This window comes from Macrobrachium nipponense, chromosome 39 (assembly GCF_015104395.2).
Source record: "Macrobrachium nipponense isolate FS-2020 chromosome 39, ASM1510439v2, whole genome shotgun sequence".
NCBI lineage: Eukaryota > Metazoa > Arthropoda > Malacostraca > Decapoda > Palaemonidae > Macrobrachium > Macrobrachium nipponense.
The window spans coordinates 10349748-10371918 of NC_061099.1; the positions used below are offsets into that span (position 1 = coordinate 10349748).

Consider the following 22171-nt stretch of genomic DNA (forward strand, 5'->3'; position numbering starts at 1 on the left):
ATGTATATATTACGCACATTTATTGCATTAACCATTCGTAAAAATACGCTGTAATTTTTACTCAATCATATTTTTTGCGTGATCGCTATTTTTTCTTTTGCAGCGTTCCTTCGGCCCCTAGCTGCAACCCCTTTCGTTCCTTTTACTGTACCTCCTTTCATATTCTCTTTCTTCCATCTTACATTCCACCATCTCCTAACGGCGAGGTTTTCCTCCTGTTACTCATTGCAAACCTTTGACTGTCCATTTTCCGTTTCAGCGTTGAATGACCTCATAGGTCCCAGTGCTTGGCCTTTGGGCTAAATTGTATATTCAGTTAAAAAATGCATTACTGGAATTGTTCAAAATTTGCATCTTCCTTTCTAAATAAAGAGTTTCGAACATTTCAATGCCAGAAATACTAGACTTGTCATTAGATTAGGCTATTCTGATACTCATCTATCGATAAATAACAATACTGAGCTAAGCGCACGAGCCAAGAGTCATTGCATAACCTGGACCACTCAAAAACCTCGTCACTATAAACTGGAAGCCGTAGCAGCTACTATCGGTATGGTGTTGGCGTACCATCTCGGTGGCCGCGAGTTCGATTCTCGGCCATTCCATTGAGGTGTTCGAGATGTGTAATTCTGGTGATAGAAGTTCACTCTCGACGTGGTTCGGAAGTCACGTAAAGCCGTCGGTCCCGTTGCTGAATAACCAATGGTTCCATGCAACGTAAAAACCACCATACAAACAAACAAACAAACGAACAAGCTACTATAACACCCATCACTCAAGTACGTAACGGAGAGACTGCTGGAATCGCAGTTTCTTCAGAAATCTAAACCAAACACCTCGTCAATATCATAGAAAGAGATTTTTTTTTTTTTTTTTTTTAACGAAGCTTTTATTGTGCGAAATAACAGTGTTCAATTCTGCGTCTCATAGCTCCTCGACGCGTCGCTAATTCGACGGAAAAAAAAAAAACATAATTTACCGCATAAGGAAGGAGATCAAAAGATTTTCTCGTGTCCGGAGGACAGAAGTGATGTATATCTCTGCAGATGCGGTGGGGTAGCGAACGTTGGGTGGTTCCCTCACGGTTCCTCAAGGTCCACCTGACCCCGAGGGGTGGGTTTCACTGAGGTCAACTGATCAGCTGATCAGCTCATCTTTCCTAATTCACCTTCCTTTCAAGTTGCTCTCCATTTTTGGAGACAGCTGACAAGGATTCCAATTCCTCGATTGGCAGGTGACCTTGGATGAGGTATTGCTGTGTCACCTGAGTAACTAGAGATTCTCTTTGCATTTTGATACGGTTTTATCTATTTGTTGATTTATCATTTAATTTTTTATTCATTTTTTAATAAGTGGGGTCTTCTCTTTCTGTACTTCCTTTACCTCGTCTTACTTCTTGAACACTATAATATTCTTTGGAAGCTTGAATTTCAAGTCAGTGTGGCCCCTTTGGTGGGTTTGTTCCATATGAATAGCTTTCATCTTCCCAATAATAATAAGGAATCTGGAAAAATTAGAGGCTAAAGTAGCTCCAGGACTCATGCAAAAGAGTGTGCTCCTGGAAACAGCGCATATAGTAAGAAAAGTGATGGACTCCTAAGGAGGCAGGATGCAACCCGGAACCCCACACTATGAATACCACCCAGTCGAAAAAATATATATTATACGCTATTAGTAACTAAAATTAATAATAATAAGTAAGTAATGATAATAATAATGATATTCTTTGGAAGCTTGAATTTCAAGTCAGTGTAGCCTCTTTGGTGGGCTTGTTCAATATGAATAGGTTTCACCTTCCAAATAATAATAATAATAATAATAATAATAATAATAATTAATAATAATAATGTTTGGAAGCTTGAATTTCAAATCAGTGTAGCCTCTTTCGTGGGCTTGTTCCATATGAATAGGTTTCCACCTTCCAAATAATAATAATAATAATAATAATAATAATAATAATAATAATAATAATAATAATAATAATAATAACTGGGATATGTATAATTTTCTTAATTCACCTTTCTTTTTGCCGCATGAATAAGGGGGATTTCAGTATAGTGAACAGTGTGCTAAATGATTTGCTTTCCATTTTTAATATTGAATACGGAGCAGAAATTCGAAATCGCTGCATAGCAGGTTCCCTGTCGAGCGGGATTTTCTGGCAGACCTCCCACCTACTCTTCCCTTTTCGGTCCATCCATTCCCAAGGCTGGAGAGTAGAAGCGACTCCTCCTCCTCCTCCACAGGTAGAAGAAGAAGAAGAAGAATCTCTCCCGTTAACTACTTTCCCTCCTCCACCGCATTATTATATTTATATTTCACATCCGACAATGACACGTGACTCCTCCGGAACCATTTTATTTGACCTTGACCCGAGGTGGCCTTCATCTGTGATGTGATGACAATCATCCTCTGACATTCCTGTAACGTTAATTGGCCATTTTTTCCCTATTCGACTTTTGTCCCTGACATTCCGACGTAACCCGAGATGCACCTTTTTCTGTGACGTGATGTCTCCCTTAAACACAACAGCAGTATCCGAGGAGTTCCCAGGTTTTTTTTTTTTTTTTTATGAAGATTAAGAACGCACGGTACGCTGCGCATGCGTGGCGGCGTTTTATTCCCGGGAACTTAAAAACAAGGCGTGATCCGACCTCCAGCTTACTTGGGGGCGCGTGCAAGATTTTTTTTTTTCCCCTAGCGTAAGTTGTACAAATATTATATTCCGAAACTTTTTACGTAAAATAAAACGTGCTATAATTTTACGGTCAAATGGAGTGTTGTTTCACCAACGAAAAATATAATAAATACGCTATATTTTATAGAAACCAATTGTTCTGTACTGTATAATTTGCACATTAGTTATTTTGTTACATTTTCGTTGTAATAGATAAATCATAAATATCCTACCCTAAAATTCCTGTATCTTTAACTCAATGCGAAACACCTTTTTCAGTCCCTTTTAGGCTCTCCCATAAGGCTTTCCTACCCCCCCCCAACAAAGCAACAACTACAACAACAACAACAACAATAACAACAAAATAGTTTGTAGGCTTACTCCCCAAATAAGCGAATTTTTTTTAATATGCCTATAACATGATTACCATTACCATAGGGATCGTTTATGCACACTGAATCACAAATTCAAATAATAAAGTTAGTTAGGGTTTTATTTCCTTAATTGCTTCTCCTCACCTGTCATATAAAAAATTCTCCAGGGATATAGGTTTCAGTAGACATTTGAATAGTGAAAATAATAGAATATGCAATATTGTGTATATTAATATGGTATGAACTGATTGCCATATTCCTTAGGCCTATCCCTTTTTTTAGACTTTTTCAGATTCACTGAAGACTTCTTGCTTATGTACCATACCATTGTATAATCACAATTACCAGCATTAGTTATAAAGTCTCGGTAAATCCATTATATGAATTTTAACTGGGAAATCAAATATAGAATATCTGTGATGTTATGCAGAGAGTGCCATTGTAAATATTAACTAATTATATGCAAATAAGCATGTCTGTGGTAATGTACAATGAATAAACAGAAGCTTTTAACTTGATTTCAACTTTGCCTGTATGTTTGAAGATATAAATAATTATCACTTGCAATATCTCATATTCATTCTTGTGTTATCATGTGTTATTTAATTCTGCTTAATTTTGTATAAAAAGAAAATTGACGAGAAAAAAATAACTTTATAGAAGATTATTTTTTCATAACCGTCTTCTTTATTAAAGTTAGAGGAGATTTAAGAAAAAAAAATGTAGTACGTGGTTCTGTTTAAGTATTGCGCTTATGGCAACTCCTTCTATTATATTCCTATTCATTTCTGAACTATCTTTTGTGTTCCCCAAAATTGATTTATATATCGTAAGAATTGCAGGCCTACTACAAATTTTGTTCATTTTGACTCGGCAACTTCTAGATAATTTTCTGTCTTCATGACATCGCACCTCTCATATCTCTATCCATTTTAAATCATAAAATATTTACTAAATATACATTTTTGACAGCGTTCCTTGCATATCGGACTTTCGCCTTTAGAACCATAGCCCATTGGTACCAAAATCCTACATTGTATCTCTCTTCCGATCTTCATTTCCTTACTTGACAGAATTAAAAGTCGTGTAGAATCAGGCCAGACTGTTCATTACATTTTAATCTCCCGTGCAAAGATTTGCCATCAGATATGAGCGACACTATTCACGCCAAGATTCGGTTAAGTTCTAGCACGCATGTTATGGCGCGGCCTTGAAGAGAGAGAGAGAGAGAGAGAGAGAGAGAGAGAGAGAGAGAGAGGTTTTCAAGGGGAGATAATTACGCTGAATATGATGGATTACTAACAAAGAAAAAAAATTTATTGTTTTCGTGACGGCGTACAGATTATATATACATACACACACACACACACACACACACACACACACATATATATATATATATATATATATATATATATATATATATATATATTTATATATATGTATGATATATTTATATATATATAGTATATTTTACACAAAATATAATTTTATATATATGATGTAGATATATATATATATATATATATATATATAGTATATATATATATATATTATATAATTTTACACAAATATATTACTGTATGTAATATGTATCTTTGTATATAGATATATATATATATATATATATATATATATATATATATATATATATATATATATATATATATATATATATATATATATATATATATATATGTATATATATATGCTATATATATGTGTGTGTGTGTGTATTGTAGATATTTACAAACATAAGTATATATTGATTCCTTTTGAACAATTCTCATTTATTGCTATTGGAATATTAACTGCAACACCTCTGAATTCATTTCGCCGTCTCATTTATTTATTAGGATGAAAATATAAAAGATAAATAACGTGCAAGTTAAACGGTACAGAATAAATATTTCTAATAAAATATAGCGTATTTAATTTAATTTTCGTAGGTGAAACAGCGCTCTATTTGACCGTAGATTTTAGCATGCGCCTCGAGTAAGCTGGAGGTCGGATCACGCCGTGTTAAATTATATTCTGTTTTCCAGTACGTCGACATGTGATCATTTATATACAGGAAAGGCAAAACTGGAAGAATGTCAATTCCTTCATAAATTTCTTGGAAGAATGTCAATTCCCACCTAAGTTTTTATGCAAGTCTCAATTCCTATAAATTTCTTGGAAGAGTGTCAATTCCCACCTAAGTTTTATGCAAGTGTCAATTCCTATTTAAATTTCCTTGAAGAGTGTCAATTCCCACCTAAATTTTTGGCACGTGTCAACTCCTACTTAAATGTTTTGCAAGTGTCATTTCCTACTTCAATTTCTTGGAAGAATGTCAATTCCCCCTTAATTTTTATGGAAGAATTGGAAGAATGTCAATTCCGACTTAAATTTGTGGCCAGTGTCAATCCCTACTTGAATTTCTGGCCAGTGTCAATTCCTACTTAAGTTCCTGGCCAGTGTCAACTCCTACTTATTTTTGTGGCAAGTGTCAATTCCTACATAAATTTCTGGCCAGTGTCAACTACTTAAATTTGTGGCAAGTGTCAATTCCTACTTAAATTTCTGGCCAGTGTCAATCCCTACTTAAATTTCCTGGAAGAATGCCAATTCCCACTTAAATTATTCTCGGAACAAGATGAATTCGTAGTTTGGTTGCTCATTTTTTCCACTACGTATGTGCATGAATAACGCACGTTTTATACATATATACATATGAATATGTGCGAGCACTTTTATACAACCAAGCGCTCGCGTGCAAAATAAATCCTTGATGACAAAACAGATGTCCTATTAATGGTCTTAGGAATCCTCCCCCCCCCCCCCACCCCCAGCCGAAGTCGTGTGCTAATATTCCCTGTCTGTGTAACTCCACCTGTTCATTACGTGTCCTTTTATAGAAAGCTTCAGGTATAATGTATTGCATGAGGGAGAGAATCGCTCTCTCACTGGTATGCACACGCACAGGTATGCCACGTGTCCGTATGATTAGCTGTCCAATGACAAAGCTAAATCTATCTTTTGGACGTTAGTGAATAACATTGCATAGCACGGCACCTGGTAAATGACCAGTTTCGGTATTGTAATTAGGTTTCCGTTTTTTACATTGGGATAGGTTCGTTAAATAGATGTATATAGATTATATGCACTTATAAATTCCTCTGTCATTGTTGTTGTTTTTGATTAAGGTGGCTTTATACCGGCACGGGCTCTTGCTCATAGAGCAGCCCCCTGTTTTTTTATGACATTGGAAAGGGGGATTTCGTGTTTCTGTGTCGTGCTGTTTTTGTGGAATTCGGAATCCCCCCCCCCCTTTTTTTTTTTTTTTTACAGGAACAAAAGGCGTGCTTTACGTGTCGTACATTTTTTCCACTTTTCGTAAAATTTATATATTTATTTTTTTACAGGAACAAAAGGCGTGCTTTACGTGTACATTTTTTCCACTTTTCGTAAAATTGATTGATTGATTTTTTTACAGGAACAAAAGGCGTGCTTTATGTAGCACATTTTTTCCACTCTCGTAAAATTTAGGATGATTCCAGTTCCGAACTTGCGCTATCGTACACGTATCTTTTCTGTGGAAAACGAATACGTTTCCCGTTAAATAAAACTCAAAACTTCAAAAACCTTGACAACAAACAGTAAAACATAATAATATAGCGCCTTTTTTTCCGTGAGCAGGTATTTATAGAATAAAAATGATTTACGCTGAAAAGGTAAACTTTCAGTGAGTCAGTTATTTAATGCTAAATAGCCACATGAATGAAGACAGTTAATGATAAAAGGAAATACGATTTACTGTCTATTTCTACTTCGGACTTTTGTGATCGATTTGAAAAGGTGAATAAGGTATGCTTAAGATTAATATTAATTAATTTTAATAGTCGGCATTCACCTTCTGAATATTGCTTGACCTTAAACGCCCATTCTGGGAAATTAATTTAAATTAGTTTTTAAAATTTATTTTTCAAGGCACCTTTTTAAAAGGCTTTAGACAACATTTAAGGTTCCTTGCCTTGTGCCTGCTGCCCTTAGCTGCAGCCCCTTTCATTCCTTTTACTGTACCTCCTTTCATATTCTCTTTCTTTCATCACACTCTCCACCCTCCACTAACAATTGATTCGTAGTGCAACTACTTTGAGATTTTCCTCCTTGTTACACCTTTCAAACCTTTTACCCTCAATTTCCGTTGCATCGCTGAATGACTACATAGGTCCCAGCGCTTGGCCTAAATCCTATATTCAATTCCATAGGTCCCAGCGCTTGGCCTAAATCCTATATTCCAATTCAATTCAATCATTTTAAAATGATCTGATCATAAATTTCAGAAGCAGAAAAGCGAAATAAATTTTTAAAGGAATATTTTCTCAGTCGAAGGTTCGGACTGACGAGACTCGAACGAAAAGTCCCGAGAGATAACTTGATTCCAGCAGTCTGGAAAAGAGCTTAGAGATCCAGTCGATGACTTGATCCCATTGGGAAACGTTAACACGATGTCAACGGATTAAAACGAAGATTCCCCCCCTCTCCCCACCCCCGATCTCGACTCATTCGGGATCTAATTATTTCGCGGAGAGATGGTCGAGTCAAGGCCAATAGCTCAATATCATTATGGCCTCTTTTACGCCATTATTACCAGTCTCACGATATCATCACCTCTTCGAGAGAAACGGGAAAGGAAATATATTTTTGCATAGTTTTTTTTTTTTTTGCGTTTTTATGACTCGTGTGGTGTATGGGGTTGTTTATAAATGTGTGTGTGTTATATATATATATATATATAATATATATATAAATATATATCATACATATATACATATACATATTTTATAAATATAGACATATATAATATATTAATATCTATATATATTATATATTTATTTTATATATATATATATATATCATATATAGATATATTATATCTATATAATACTTATATATATATATATACGTTATATAATATAATCTATATATAATAGGATCTATTGTATTATTCTAATATTAATCTCTGATATACCATCTAAATTATAATCTATATCTATATAATATATATAATCTCATCTATTTGTGTGGTAAAAAATACATACATATGTATATGTATTAAATATCTGAACTCTATTGGCCTCATATAATAATTCTTGACGGACTGCATATGACGTGTGTATTGCTGAGCCTAATTTGAAGTACGATCATAACTAATCTCTGAATGTTCAGAGAGCAGTCCATTCACTGTATAAATATTCGTAACGAAAATTGGAGGATAAAGAAAGATAATTTAAAAAAAAAATATCTGACAGGCGCCTTTCTCCGAACTGCATAATTGAGAGATCTCGAATCTGATGTCAGCCCATTGCGTGGACTGGAATTAACAACCAGGAAGAGGAGGAATCCCTTGACACGTGAACGCTGAAGAAGAGCATTCTCGCGTTTGCCTCCCTCGGAGCATATGTCATGGTAATGCTCAAGCCACTAGAGACGTCATACCACTCAAATACGCAAACTAGAGACGTCATACCACTCAAATACGCATACTCTAGGTGTCATACCACTCAAATAAGCAAACTAGAGGTGTCATACCACTCAAATTAGCCAAAGTAGAGTTGTCAATACCACTCAAATTAGCACACTCCAAGGTGTTTTTTTATACCACTCAAATAAGCAAACTAGAGGTGTCATACCACTCAAATAAGCAAACTAGAGGTGTCATACCACTCAAATAAGCAAACTAGAGGTGTCATACCACTCAAATTAGCACGCTCAAGGTGTCATACCACTCAAATACGCAAACTAGAGACGTCATACCACTCAAATAAGCATACTCTAGGTGTCATACCACTCAAATAAGCAAACTATAGATGTCATACCACTCAAATAAGCAAACTAGAGGTGTCATACACTCAAAGAAGTAATTAATCTTTTTATGGTTATGATAACCCACTGAGCGTCCTTTACAGAGCAGAATTCTAATGAGAGGGCTCCCGTAGGGGGAGGTAGTAGTGCCGCCAGGGAAGCTTTCCCGGCGAACTGTAGGCGTGACTTAAGGTTCTTTGCAGCGTCCCTTCCGTAGGCCCCTAGGTGCAACCCCTTTCGTTCCTTTTTACTGAACCTCCGTTCGTGTTATCCTCCGTCGCACTTCCCACCCTCACCTGACAATTGTTTCGTGGTTTTCCTCCTGTTTTAAGCATTTCAAACCTTCTTGCTCTTAATATCTCTCTCAGCACCGAATAGCTTCATTGGTCCTAGTGCTTGGCCTTTGAACTAAAAATTTCACATTCCTATCCATTCAAAAGAGGAGCGAAAAATCCATTCAAAAGGGGCGCGAAAAGCGTCTTGGTGCTTTCTGAAGAGGAGATTTGTAATTAAAGAAAATACTCGACGTCGTTCGCGCGTCAGATGTTGCGTTTTCTGCCGTTAAAACACTCTTAATGGAAGCAGGGACCCTGGGGATAATGAAGCCTTTTAATGATCCTTGGACCACTTTACCGTCGAGTTAAGCAAAGAGCCTTAAGTAGATCTAAGCTCCATAAAGCTTGTTAAGTGGACGCATGCAATGTGAAATTACGCTCTCTGGCCCACAGGTAGCTTTGCGCTCATCGACGGCTTTTGTTTGTTGTTGTTTAGTTTATGCAGGTACGTGTTCTTTATCACGGCTGGTCATGCTCTTTTCGACGGTGTCTTTCGTCTCTCTCTCTCTCTCTCTCTCTCTCTCTCTCTCTCTCTCTCATACACATATGCAGCATGTTTAAGCTTTTGCTTTCAGTACTCTCTCTCTCTCTCTCTCTCTCTCTCTGACACACAAAATTAATATTGATTGATCCTAATAACATTGGCATTAATGTGTTTCTTTAGTACATGTGAAATTGAGAAACTGTGAAGATTAATCTCTAGTTATTGCGTCTCCTTTGCTTGATGTTATCTATACAGAAAAGTGTTGAAGTCATAATGAATTTACGAAAGAAGATATTGTTGGGAACGAAGCGATTATATCTATTCCCTGCTCTTCTTTTCTCCTACGTACTTTCCACTTCAGTTCTTTTCCCTCTTCGTGGAGAGAGAGAGAGAGAGAGAGAGAGAGAGAGAGAGAGAGAGAGGTGATGTATTTTTTTTATTTCATTTTTTTTCAGTAAATAATTAATATCGATTTATGCATTAATGCTGTTATTATCCCCCCCCCCCCTTTTTTTTTTTAATTTCTTCCGAGATCAATTGAGATGTATCGCAAAGGAATCAGTTAAATAAAGAATCCATTGGCCTTGAATAGAAAACCACACACACACACACACAGACACAGAGAGAGAGAGAGAGAGAGAGAGAGAGAGAGAGAGAGAGAGAGTAGCGTGTTTATATGTCCCTGTTCCCTTAAAATCTAGGGCGGCCCCCCCTCCCCCAGTCTCCTTCCACCCAAGTGGTGGAACCCGTCTCTCCAATAAGTTCACTGAAGTTCCAATATCTCTTTCTCCACAGCAATTCTGTTCCTTTTGCTCGACAAAGTACAAATCATCGCTAAGGCGTATATACAAGCACGGAAAGTCTACCAAACCCTCTGTTTTGGCTGTGCGTCCGTGCGTCCTTTCCCCGCACTGACGTCGTTCTCTAGAGGACTGAATTATTCTCATAGTTTTTTCGAATAGAGATCGTGGGTCATCTTTGAGTCGTTTGATTTCATCTTCTGCTGACCATAAAGACCTTTTGTGGCTGTTCGTCTTCACAGAGCCATTTTTTATTTATTACTAAAGGGTCTCGTCTTGCCCGTGTCTTAAAATTCTTGCTGTTCGTAGATTTCTCGTTTTATTTTTTTAGTTTTTATCTCATTCTTCCTGTCTCTGGAATCAGTCATTCTTCGGGAATTATTCCTTCTTTTACCAGTTTTCCAAGTCTTCAGGTTAAAAGTCAAGGGGAGATGACGCATAGGGCTGCCGAAAGATTAAGCTCTCTCCGTTTTGATGTTTCCGACGGTGTTGACCGTCATTAAGCCGCGCTGGTGCGCATTGTCGTGGCTCTCTCTCTCTCTCTCTCTCTCTCTCTCTCTCTCTCTCTCTCTCCTCGACGTGTTCCCGCAATCGAGTGGTATCGATCTTCGGATTTGTAACCGATTCAGCCTTTCACCAATTTCGATTGGACGAAACACCCCGGACCTCCTTGTGCACGATGGGATTGATGGGGAAGCCGTATGCGGGAGGCCTCGTGTGGTGGGGAAATTAGGAATGGGGATGGGAATGAGGAATGCGGATGAGAATGGAGAGTCCTCACCATATCGTGATACGGAGCTATCTCATTGGTTCGTCTGGTTACCGCCGACTCCGTAATGCAGTCTATAATTGACGATTATGCCTTCTCGTGCTGTTGACTTATGGCCGGATTCAGATCGGAGAGTGATATTTTCTCAGATTCCCTCATCAAATGTCGTGTTGCATTATACGAATTAGGCGCGTCAACACCGGTCGTCGGGGAGTCAGAGGAGATGATTACTCTTCCATCTGGGGAGAAAACCTTAACTCACCTTCGACAGAATACAAATTGTCACTCACAGAGAGACGTACTCATGTTTTACAGCGAGATTTACAACAGTGATAAAGTTTCTACTGTGTAACATGGACTGAATTCCCTTTACTGTGCCACATGGACTGAATTCCCTCTACTGTACCACATGCACTGAATTCCCTCTACTGTGCCACATGGACTGAATTCCCTCTGCTGAGCTGAATGGACTGTATTCCCCTCTACTGTGCCACTGTGCCACATGCACTGAATGCCCTCTGCTGTGCCACATGGACTGAATTCCCTCTAATGTGCCACATGGACTGAATTCCCTCTAATGTGCCACATGGACTGAATTCCCTCTAATGTGCCACATGGACTGAATTCCCTCTAATGTGCCACATGGACTGAATTCCCTCTATGTGCCACATGGACTGAATTCCCTCTAATGTGCCACATGGACTGAATTCCCTCTACTGTGCCACATGCAATGAATTCTCTCTAATGTGCCGCTTGCTGAATTTCCTCTACTGTGCCACATGGACTGAATTTCCTCTAATGTGCCACATGGACTGAATTCCCTCTAATGTGCCACATGCACTGAATTCCCTCTAATGTGCCACATGCACTGAATTCCCTCTAATGTACCACATGCACTGAATTCCCTCTAATGGGCCACATGGACTGAATTCCCTCTAATGTGCCACATGGACTGAATTCCCTCTAATGTGCCACATGGACTGAATTCCCTCTAATGTGCCACATGCACTGAATTCCCTCTAATGTACCACATGCACAGAATTCCCTCTTAATGTGCCACATGGACTGAATTCCCTCTAATGGGCCACATGGACTGAATTCCCTCTAATGTGCCACATGGACTGAATTCCCTCTAATGTGCCCACATGCACTGAATCCCTCTAATGTCCACATGCACTGAATTCCCTCAATGTTTAACCACATGACTGAATTCCCTCTAATGTGCCACTGGACTGAATTCCCTCTAAAACCTGTGCCACATGCACTGAAGTAGAATTCCCTCTTACTTGTGGGCCACAATGCCTGAATACCCTCTACTGTACCACATGCACTGAATTCCCTCTACTGTGCCACATGCACTGAATTCCCTCTACTGTGCCACATGCACTGAATTCCCTCTAATGTGCCACATGGACTGAATTCCCTCTAATGTGCCACATGGACTGAATTCCCTCTATTTTTCCACATGGACTGAATTCCCTCTTATGTGCCACATGGACTGAATTCCCTCTATTGTGCCACATGGACTGAATTCCTTCTATTGTGCCACATGGACTGAATTCCCTCTAATGTGCCACATGGACTGAATTCCCTTTAATGTGCCACATGCACTGAATTCCCTCTATTGTGCCACATGGACTGAATTCCCTCTATTGTGCCACATGAATTGAATTCCCTCTAAAGTGCCACATGGACTGAATTCCCTTTAATGTGCCACATGCACTGAATTCCCTCTATTGTGCCACATGGACTGAATTCCCTCTAATGTGCCACATGGACTGAATTCCCTCTACTGTGCCACATGCACTGAATACTCTCTACTGTACCACATGGACTGAATTCCCTCTACTGTGCCACATGCACTGAATTCCCTCTAGTTTACCACATGGACTGAATTTCCTCTAATGTGCCACATGGACTGAATTCCCTCTAATGTGCCACATGGACTGAATTCCCTCTATTTTGCCACATGGACTGAATTCCCTTTAATGTGCCACATGGACTGAATTCCCTCTATTGTGCCACATGGACTGAATTCCTTCTAATGTGCCACATGGACTGAATTCCCTCTAATGTGCCACATGGACTGAATTCCCTCTACTGTACCACATGCACTGAATTCCCTCTACTGTGCCACATGCACTGAATACCCTCTACTGTACCACATGCACTGAATTCCCTCTAATGTACCACATGGACTGAATTACCTTAATTGGTCAAAATCCAGAGATCCACACCAGACCTCTTATCTCCTTCACACAAAACCAAAAAACCGGCTTAATATAAACATACATACATACGTACATACATCAACGTATTTCTTGCTAGTAACATCAGTTTCTCTGTGGACTTATCGGGTCGAGTTAGTGGAGACTTAATATTGCCACCATTCATTTTCACAAAGGATGGCGTCGCAAGCCTTGCAGGCCTGCAAAGTATACTAGCACTATACTCGCCCTCCAAAAGTTTAGCTTGTTACGCTGGCACTGTCGTGCTTTCAGGAAAAGCTCAAGATCAGGAACCCAAAATCATTAGACAATGACACTGTTAGATTTTCTGAAGGATCTTTATATCTATCTATATATATGTGTGTGAACACAAATGCATATATATATATATATATATATATATATATATATATATATATACTATATATATATATATATATATATATATTATATATATATATGAAATTATATATACGTATATATATTATATATATATAAAACTATATATATATATATAAATATATATATATATATATAATATATATATGTAGTTACTTTTCTATAGTATATATATATATATATATATATATATATAAATGTGTGTGTGTGTGCTTATTTGTGAGCTTCGCCTGAATATATAAATACATGAGTATACAGTTCATCTGTATTATGTGTATGCTTATTAGTGTTTGCGGATAGGTATATGTGCAAACTAGAATTGATTAAGAACTTACCTTTGTATTTTGCAGACAGATACCCAAATATTTAAAAGAGAAAATTGTCATGCACCTTCTAATTTTGCTATTCAAAAACGTACGAGCTTCATGCAAAAAAAAAAAAAATTACTTTATTAATAAAAATATTGGATTTCTCTACTTCCAAAAATACTTTAAAGCAAACATTGCCTTAGTAAAAAATCTATCTATGAAAAATAGTTTTTATTTACAAAAAATAGTTCGTCATATAAATATGACAAGTTAACGAAAATACGCATAATAGGCTGGGGGGGGGGGGGGGGGGCTTGTGTTATTTTGTGCATATTTTTTCGTTCACGTTAACCGGTTAATACAGCAAAGGAGCTGCATCAAAAAGAAAGAAAGAATAAAAAAATACTTTCGTCGAATTTCCTTTTAAATAATAACTGTAGGATGAATCAAGCTCACTTTAGGATCTCATTTACGATGGGTGTTCGATTTTCGCAAAAAACATGTGAATATCATATAAAATGGTTTTTGTCCTTGGTTTATTTTTCATTTACGATTAGGAATCACACGTTGAGATGTAGTCGACTCATTAAGTTATCTTCAGTTTATTCAAAATGAGGAATCCGAGTTGCTTCATTTTAATATCGGCTTTCGTTAAGACTCGCACCAAACCCTTTGTTTACATTTTAATCCTTTATTTATATTTTTCATATTTCATCAAACATCTTTCATAAAAAATTGATCGTCTCTCATGAAAAATTATTGTTCATCCTTCATAAAAAAAATTTTCATCCTTCATCAAATATTTTTCATCCTTCATCAAAAATCGTTAATCCTTCATCAAAAATTGTTCATCCTTCATCAAAAAGTGTTCATCCTTCATCAAAAAATGTTCATCCTTCATAAAAAAATGTTCATCCTTTATCAGAAAATGTTCATCCTTTATCAGAAAATGTTCATCCTGCATCAAAAGATTTCATCCTTCATCAAAAATTGTTCATCCTTTACTAGAAAATGTTCATCCTGCATCAAAAAATGTTCATCCTTCACAAAAAATTTTCATCCTTCATCAAAACTTGTTCATCCTTCATCAAAAGTTTTTCATCCTCATCCTTCATCAAAAATAGTTCATCCAATTTTTCATCCTTCATCTCAAAACAGTTAAACAGCAAAATCATTGTATAGACAATATTCCCATATTATCTACACATTTCCTACTCGGATCCTGTTTTATTGATTATTTAAAAGAAGAGATATGTGATATATTTGATAGACGTATTAAAGAACTTGTTTGAATTTGTGGATTACTGGTAAATTTACCATATTTGAAATACATATTAAAGAACTTTTAATTTGTGGAATACCAGTAAATTTAGTAAATTTGAAAGACATATTAAGGAACTTCTTTGAATTTGTGGATTACTGGTAAATTTAGTATATTTGAAATACATATTAAAGAACTTGTTGAATTTGTGGATTTCTGGTAAATTTAGTATATTTGAAAGACATATTAAAGAACTTGTTTGAATTTGTGGATTACTGGCAAATTTAGTATATTTGAAAGACATATTAAAGAACTTCTTTGAATTAATTAATTACTGGCAAATGTAGTTCCACATTCAGCTGTTGTATAGATGAGACAGGATCATAGTATATAGCCTGGATCTAGAAGATATTGTCTGGATGAAATTATTTTTAGGAATCATACGAAAGACAAACTTGAATCACTTACCTGACTTAGGCTGAACGAACTTCACATGCATAGTTTAACGTGTAGTCATGTGCTCTTTATTTACAGTGCGGTATTGTGAATGTGACTTTTTGTTTTTGTTTTTTTATACATTATTTACATTCCCGGCCTTCTTATGACCGGGTCGTTTATAGACTTCGTTTTTAATTTCACTCAACTACTATTTTATTTTTATTTTTTAACTGACATGCAGTTTATAAATAAACAGTTTAGGGAGGTGGTCAATCTGCAGTGGGAGATAAACATTTGTGCATTTTATTGTTTGGTTTTTGTGTTTCTGATGTAATTGAAATATATATACATATGTTACATAGGATACATATTTGATATATAGTATTGATATTATATATGTATATATATATAGATTATAATATATATATATATCTATTCAAATGCAAGATGTACGTATATTAGTTTTTTTCTCATTGTAGCTTTGTATTTCTTGTTTTCGGATGATCTATTTTTAATCTAAATACAGTTATAACTTGATTTATTTTCAATCTAAATACATTTACAACTTACCTGGTTTTTATCCTGCTGATTCGATCCTTGTACAAGAGATATGTTAGCCCAAGTTTTTAATCTGATGATGTATTAACACCAAAAAAAATTGCAATTGACCTATGCTATAGTAGATTCACATCAACCGTGCATTTAACGTCTAGGCCAGTCCTTTACGACGCTCCTGATTGGCTGTTGATAAGCCAATCACAAGGCTGCTTTCAGGAGTGGTGGAACATACATCCGGCGTATGTGTACTCTCGAGAGACTGAATGTTTCCAGCCCTGTGATTGGCTCATCAACAGCCAATCAGGAGCGTCGTAAGGGACTGGCTTAGACATCGGGTCCACGGTTGATGTGAATCTACTATAGTCATTTCTGTGGATATATTTCCATAGTTTAAGGCTTAACTAATAAATGATTAACATCTAGTAAATCAAATATAACCGGAGATACTCTGTTAATTCAGTGAAGAGTCCAAAGGGAGAAGTAGTTACAGCTTTCTCATATTTTTAGTAGTTTACCCATAAGTCGTTTTGCTTTTAAAAAACCGACCCTATAAGTCAGGGATCTGTTGACACTCAAGTCTCTTACAGAGGATGAAGCTGCGAGCTTCGTGCTCATTTCCCTCCTTGCCATCACACAGGAAGCATGAAGCTCCGAAATTGATCACTAGCAGTTTTGCTTACTCGGGGAGTAAGCCTACAAACTACTTTGTTGGTGAGGCGGGGGATGGGGAGTGGGGGTTAGGAAAGCCTAAAAAGTTCTGAAAAATGTTTCGTGTTGGGTTAAAGATGCAGGAATTTGAGGATGGGATATTTATGATTTATTTACTAGAGTGAAAATTTAAAAAAAATAAGTCACGTGCCTGTTAAACAGTACAGAACAGGTATTTCTGATAAAATATATCGCATTTTATTTTAATTTTCGTTGGTGAAACGACGCGCTATTTGACCGCAGGTTTTAGCACGCGCCACAAGCAAGCTGCAGGTCGGATCACGCCTTGTTTCCTCTTTGGCGAGACTATTCGCAAACACTCTTTGCATACTGACGGCTTATGTAACTTTTTTTGGTGACGAATGGTTCAGAATCTGGTTGGATACTAGTTCTTCTTTTGTTAGCTCGGGTTGTCGTCCCGCTATTATTATTAGGGGACTGGACCTACTTGATATACACTCAATAGCATAGGAAGTCTACTCATCGTCTCGTTCAAGTAGACCCTTTGTCGTTCTTGTACTTGTTTACAATTGTTGGTTGGCAGTTTCGTTTTGCGTATCCCGATGACAGCGCGTCTTAAATTTCGGTGTCGTCTTCGTAGAACAAGAGGAACGCGAGGATGAGAATGAACGTTTGTAATTACAATAAAAAAAATTTAGGAATTAAAACTCGCTTTTTTTAAGATAAAATCACACTAATAATTATCATAAATCACAGATGGCGAAAGTGATGCTTTGGTTCGATCAGATTAAGTTTTTTTTTTTTTACCAACTTCGCTGGCCGGAAGAATAATGCTACGAAAAATAAAAATAAAAGATAAAAGGAAGAAAGTCGTTACAAAAACTGACCTAAATTATCCCATGACAAGAGTATCAAATAAAAAAAAAATAAAGGAAATAGAAAATTACTGTCAATTATAAACGGGTGGACACTGGCAAAACATTCCCAAATTTCCTCCTCTCTCTCTCTCTCTCTCTCTCTCTCTCTCTCTCTCTCTCTCTCTCTCTCTCATTTAGATCATTCCTCCACAACAGCACCAGCATGTTATGAGCGACCTCCCACCACACCTTAGCACATGATTGTGATGCCAACTTTGTTGTCGAAGGTCTTCGAAATGAACTCTTGTCACGGCATGGGAAGGGAAGAAAGAAAGAAAGAAAAAAAAAAACTGTCAGCTGTTTGTGTGTGTACAGCGATGCGATGCTCATGTGAAATGAAATTCGTGAATAAAAGCTTTATCAATATAACTTTACTAATCTTTCTTTAAACTCGCCCCCCCCCTTCCCCCACCCAGTTTTTGTTTGGTTTGGTCTTGCTGTTATGTCACCATTTTCTTTGTCTCTTCTTAGGTTTTTTATTTATTTATTTTATTTTTTTGTCTTTCATTAAGAATTGTACTGAGTAAGGATTCGTAGTTTTAATTCTGTTCGTAAATATGAAGGGTTTTTGGATGTGCAATATGCTGAAGAAATGTAAATATTGCGTCGACTTTATGCGCACGCACACCCACGCATTCACATGGATATGCACGCGCTCGCACGCATATATATATATATATATATATATATACTATATATATATATATATATATATCTATATATATATATATATATATATATATATATATATATATATATATATATATACATATATACATATGTTTAACAAAAACATATACACAGACGCGCGCGCACGTATATGTTTTATGTACACACTTCATTAAACAATACTCAATAGGGTATAGCCTTAAAGAAATCATGAAATAACTCTTGGAATGCACAGTCTTGTAATATGCAGATTTATTTTATTGCTCTTCATATTATTCATTACATACTATACTTTTTTTTTTTTTTTTTTTTTTTTTTTTTTTTTTTTTTTGTTTCTTCATCTGTCCATCCGCCTGTGGTGTTTTTGTATGGTAACACTGCGTCCCGGGCTTTAGATAGTTACGCTATGTGTAAGGTTTAGGTAAATAAAAGGATATCTGGGTGTACATTTGCAACTGAAAAGTGTTTAATAATTTACTGTATGCGAATTACACCGTTAATATTCGAAACAGGATATTATATAACGTTGAATGTAACTATCCTAAAGCCGGGGACGCAGTGTTACCCATACAAAAGCACCACAGGCGATGGACAGATGGAAAAAACAGATTATAGTTGTACAACTCGGCCAGTGAGTTGTATAAACTCTTTCTTCTATATATCTGCATACACTGAATGGAAAGTGAAGTGTGGATGTCGACTTCGAGTGAAAAGAAAAGGCTGGAAGTGAGAGGATTGAAAGTGGTAATTGGAGAGTCACAGTCCAATTATAAAGGGTAACATGATTTCACAGACAAATGATAAAGTTTAACATGATTCCACAGACTAATTATAAAGGTTAACATGATTTTACAGACAAATTAGAAAGGGTAACAGGATTTCACTGACAAATTATGAAGGTTAAGATGATTTCACAGACAAATTATGAAGGGTAACAGGATTTCACAGACAAATGGTAAAAGTGAACATGATTTCACTGACAAATTATAGGGTAACATGATTGAAAAGGACCAGGGTGTTTTAAGTAGGAAGGTTTGGTCTTGTGGAGAGGATGAGAGGGGATATAAGATAGGATATTATCGAAAGTGTTAGGATGAAGCTGATGGGGTATTTGTACACAATTGCCTTATTTTTTTCTTTTTTTATGACCTGTAATGCTGTAAACGTTATAAAGCATCCGGTTTATTTTTGTTATCTTGCACAACATTTCATAATGCTATTAATTGAATTGAATTATACGTAATATAGATAAGTACATAATAAGAGAATGAATAAGAGGACAAAAACTTAAATTTAGCACTCAGGGAACACATATCACTTCTGATAAATCACACTTTACAGAAACACTCGCACCAAAGTTTATTAGCACTGTTCTTCACTAAGGAATAAAGTGTCATGATAGAAAAAAAGGATTAAATCTCAGTAGAGGAAAACACGACCTTATATGTAAGCGTGACCTTAGCATGCAGGATGTGAGGCTCTTTAGAGCCGACGGAGATTTATGAATACAATTAAATTCTGCCCTGAAAGAGAAACGGCAGTTAAACGTAGCCTGAGAGAAAAGACAGTCTCTACATAATGCAGATTCCTAGAGAAAAATGACCAAGGGTTAAAGATTAAATTATGGAGATTTAAAATAAGAACCAAAACTGAATCGGGATAGGTTAAGCCTTACCTCCATGAAGAGCTCTGGTCCAGTGTTGTCATCGTTGACTCTGTAGTATATTGGCCCATCATTGTCCGTCCATCTTCCACTCCTCTGGTGTTCCCTCCTCCTCCCCCTCCCCCACCACCACCTCCCCCCCTCCCCCTCTTTTTTCTCCTTTCCTCCTCCTCCTCCCCCCCCCCTCCCCTCCCCCTCCCCCCCATCCATTGACCTCATCTGGACCGCCAACGTCACTGCACTTCATGTTCGGTCAACAATTTCTGGCCCATTACTGCGCATGCCCAGAGCCCCCGGGCACACAGATTGTGGCTTCGCTCAAGTTTTTCCAGACGTATCCTCTGTTACATTTATCCCTCGATAACATTTACTTTGACCTTGCTAAGCATCTGTTTCGTTCTCCGTCTTGCATGTGTCTTCGTTCTATTTGTTGACGCATTTTCTTCGGAAGAGAGGAACCATGACTGTCTCTGTTTCAATTGTCCCCCTCGATCGTTTTCGACGTCACGAGCCGTTGGTTACAGTTTGCGTTCGGTTGTGTCTTCGACATGACGTGATTTGGTGGTGAAAACAACCTGGAAATCGATATTAGGAAAATAATCCGAGTACTACAGACGCTCCTCCTCCACTTACACGAACATTCGACTTACGAGCTTCCAGAGATACGAACAACCTTGATCGTGAATGAAAACGGTACTTTATTGTATTATTATCATAGTTTGCTTAATTTTTTAAATGTATTGTATGTCATTTATATTAAGAAAGTACCCCATATAATGCAGTACAGTACTATAGTAGATTCACATCAATCGTGCATTTGATGTCTAGGCCAGTCTCTGACGACGCTCCTGATTGGCTGGAAACTCTCAGTCTCTCTCGAAAGTTCACATAGGCAGGACGTTGTTCCACCTCTCTTAAGGGATACTTTTGAAAGACATATCCCTCAGGAGAAATGGAGCATTCCTTCTGCCTATGTGAACTCTCGAGAAAGACTGAGAGTTTCCAGCCCAGTGATTGGCTTATCAACAGCTAATCAGGAGCGTCGTAAGGGACTGGCCTAGACATCACATGCTCGGTTGATGTGAAATTACTATAGTATTGTGTTTTAGTACGAAGAAAACATAAATAGTACTGTACATATTGATTCTTGAATATATCAAGTTGGACTTACGAACAATTCAAGATACGAACAATTCAAGATACGAATAGCCGTTCGGAACGTAAGTCGTAAGCAGAGGAGCGTTTGTATGGTATGTAATAGGTCATCATTTATGTAAGTGCATGTAAGTTTGAAAATTGTACCCATGTATGAAGTTGTTCCAGCAACAAAGGAGATAAGTACTAAATGTAGCACGATTCTTGCACTCAAATCAAGCGAAATCTAAGGAAAAAAACATTAAGAAGCTGCAAGTGGTTTATAGAATAATTGTCACTTCTTGTTTAACCCCATCTTTATTTTTCTGGCACCTGTCGTGTTCTTAAGTGGCTCAGTAGGTTTAGTTATAATAATAAGAAATAAAAAAAAAACATGCACTCTTCCACTCTTGTGTCTTCCTAGAGTTTGTTGTCACAGCATTCTCATTTATGATGTTGATTGATTGATCTATATATTATTATGAATGAGAATTTGGATACCCGTGACGCACCATTGTCATGCGACTGACATGTTGTGTGTGTTTGTGTCTGTCTGTCTGTCTCTGTGGTTGAGTTTGTATCATGCGTAGCTAAAGTTCAGGGCGATGAAATTGACCGCTTTCCTTTGATTAGCCAAT

At 37.0% G+C, this 22171-nt stretch overlaps 1 protein-coding gene across 1 annotated transcript in view; it reads right to left on the reverse strand.

The window, feature by feature from the left end:
* Positions 1–20503, reverse strand: part of LOC135210111 (probable tubulin polyglutamylase TTLL2) — a 119814-nt gene extending 99311 nt beyond the window's left edge. The window contains exon 1 of the mRNA XM_064242921.1: positions 20412–20503. Coding sequence (XP_064098991.1) covers positions 20412–20417 — 6 coding nt within the window. The 5' untranslated portion in view covers positions 20418–20503. The remainder of the gene's footprint in view (positions 1–20411) is intronic.
* Positions 20504–22171: the final 1668 nt, after the last annotated feature.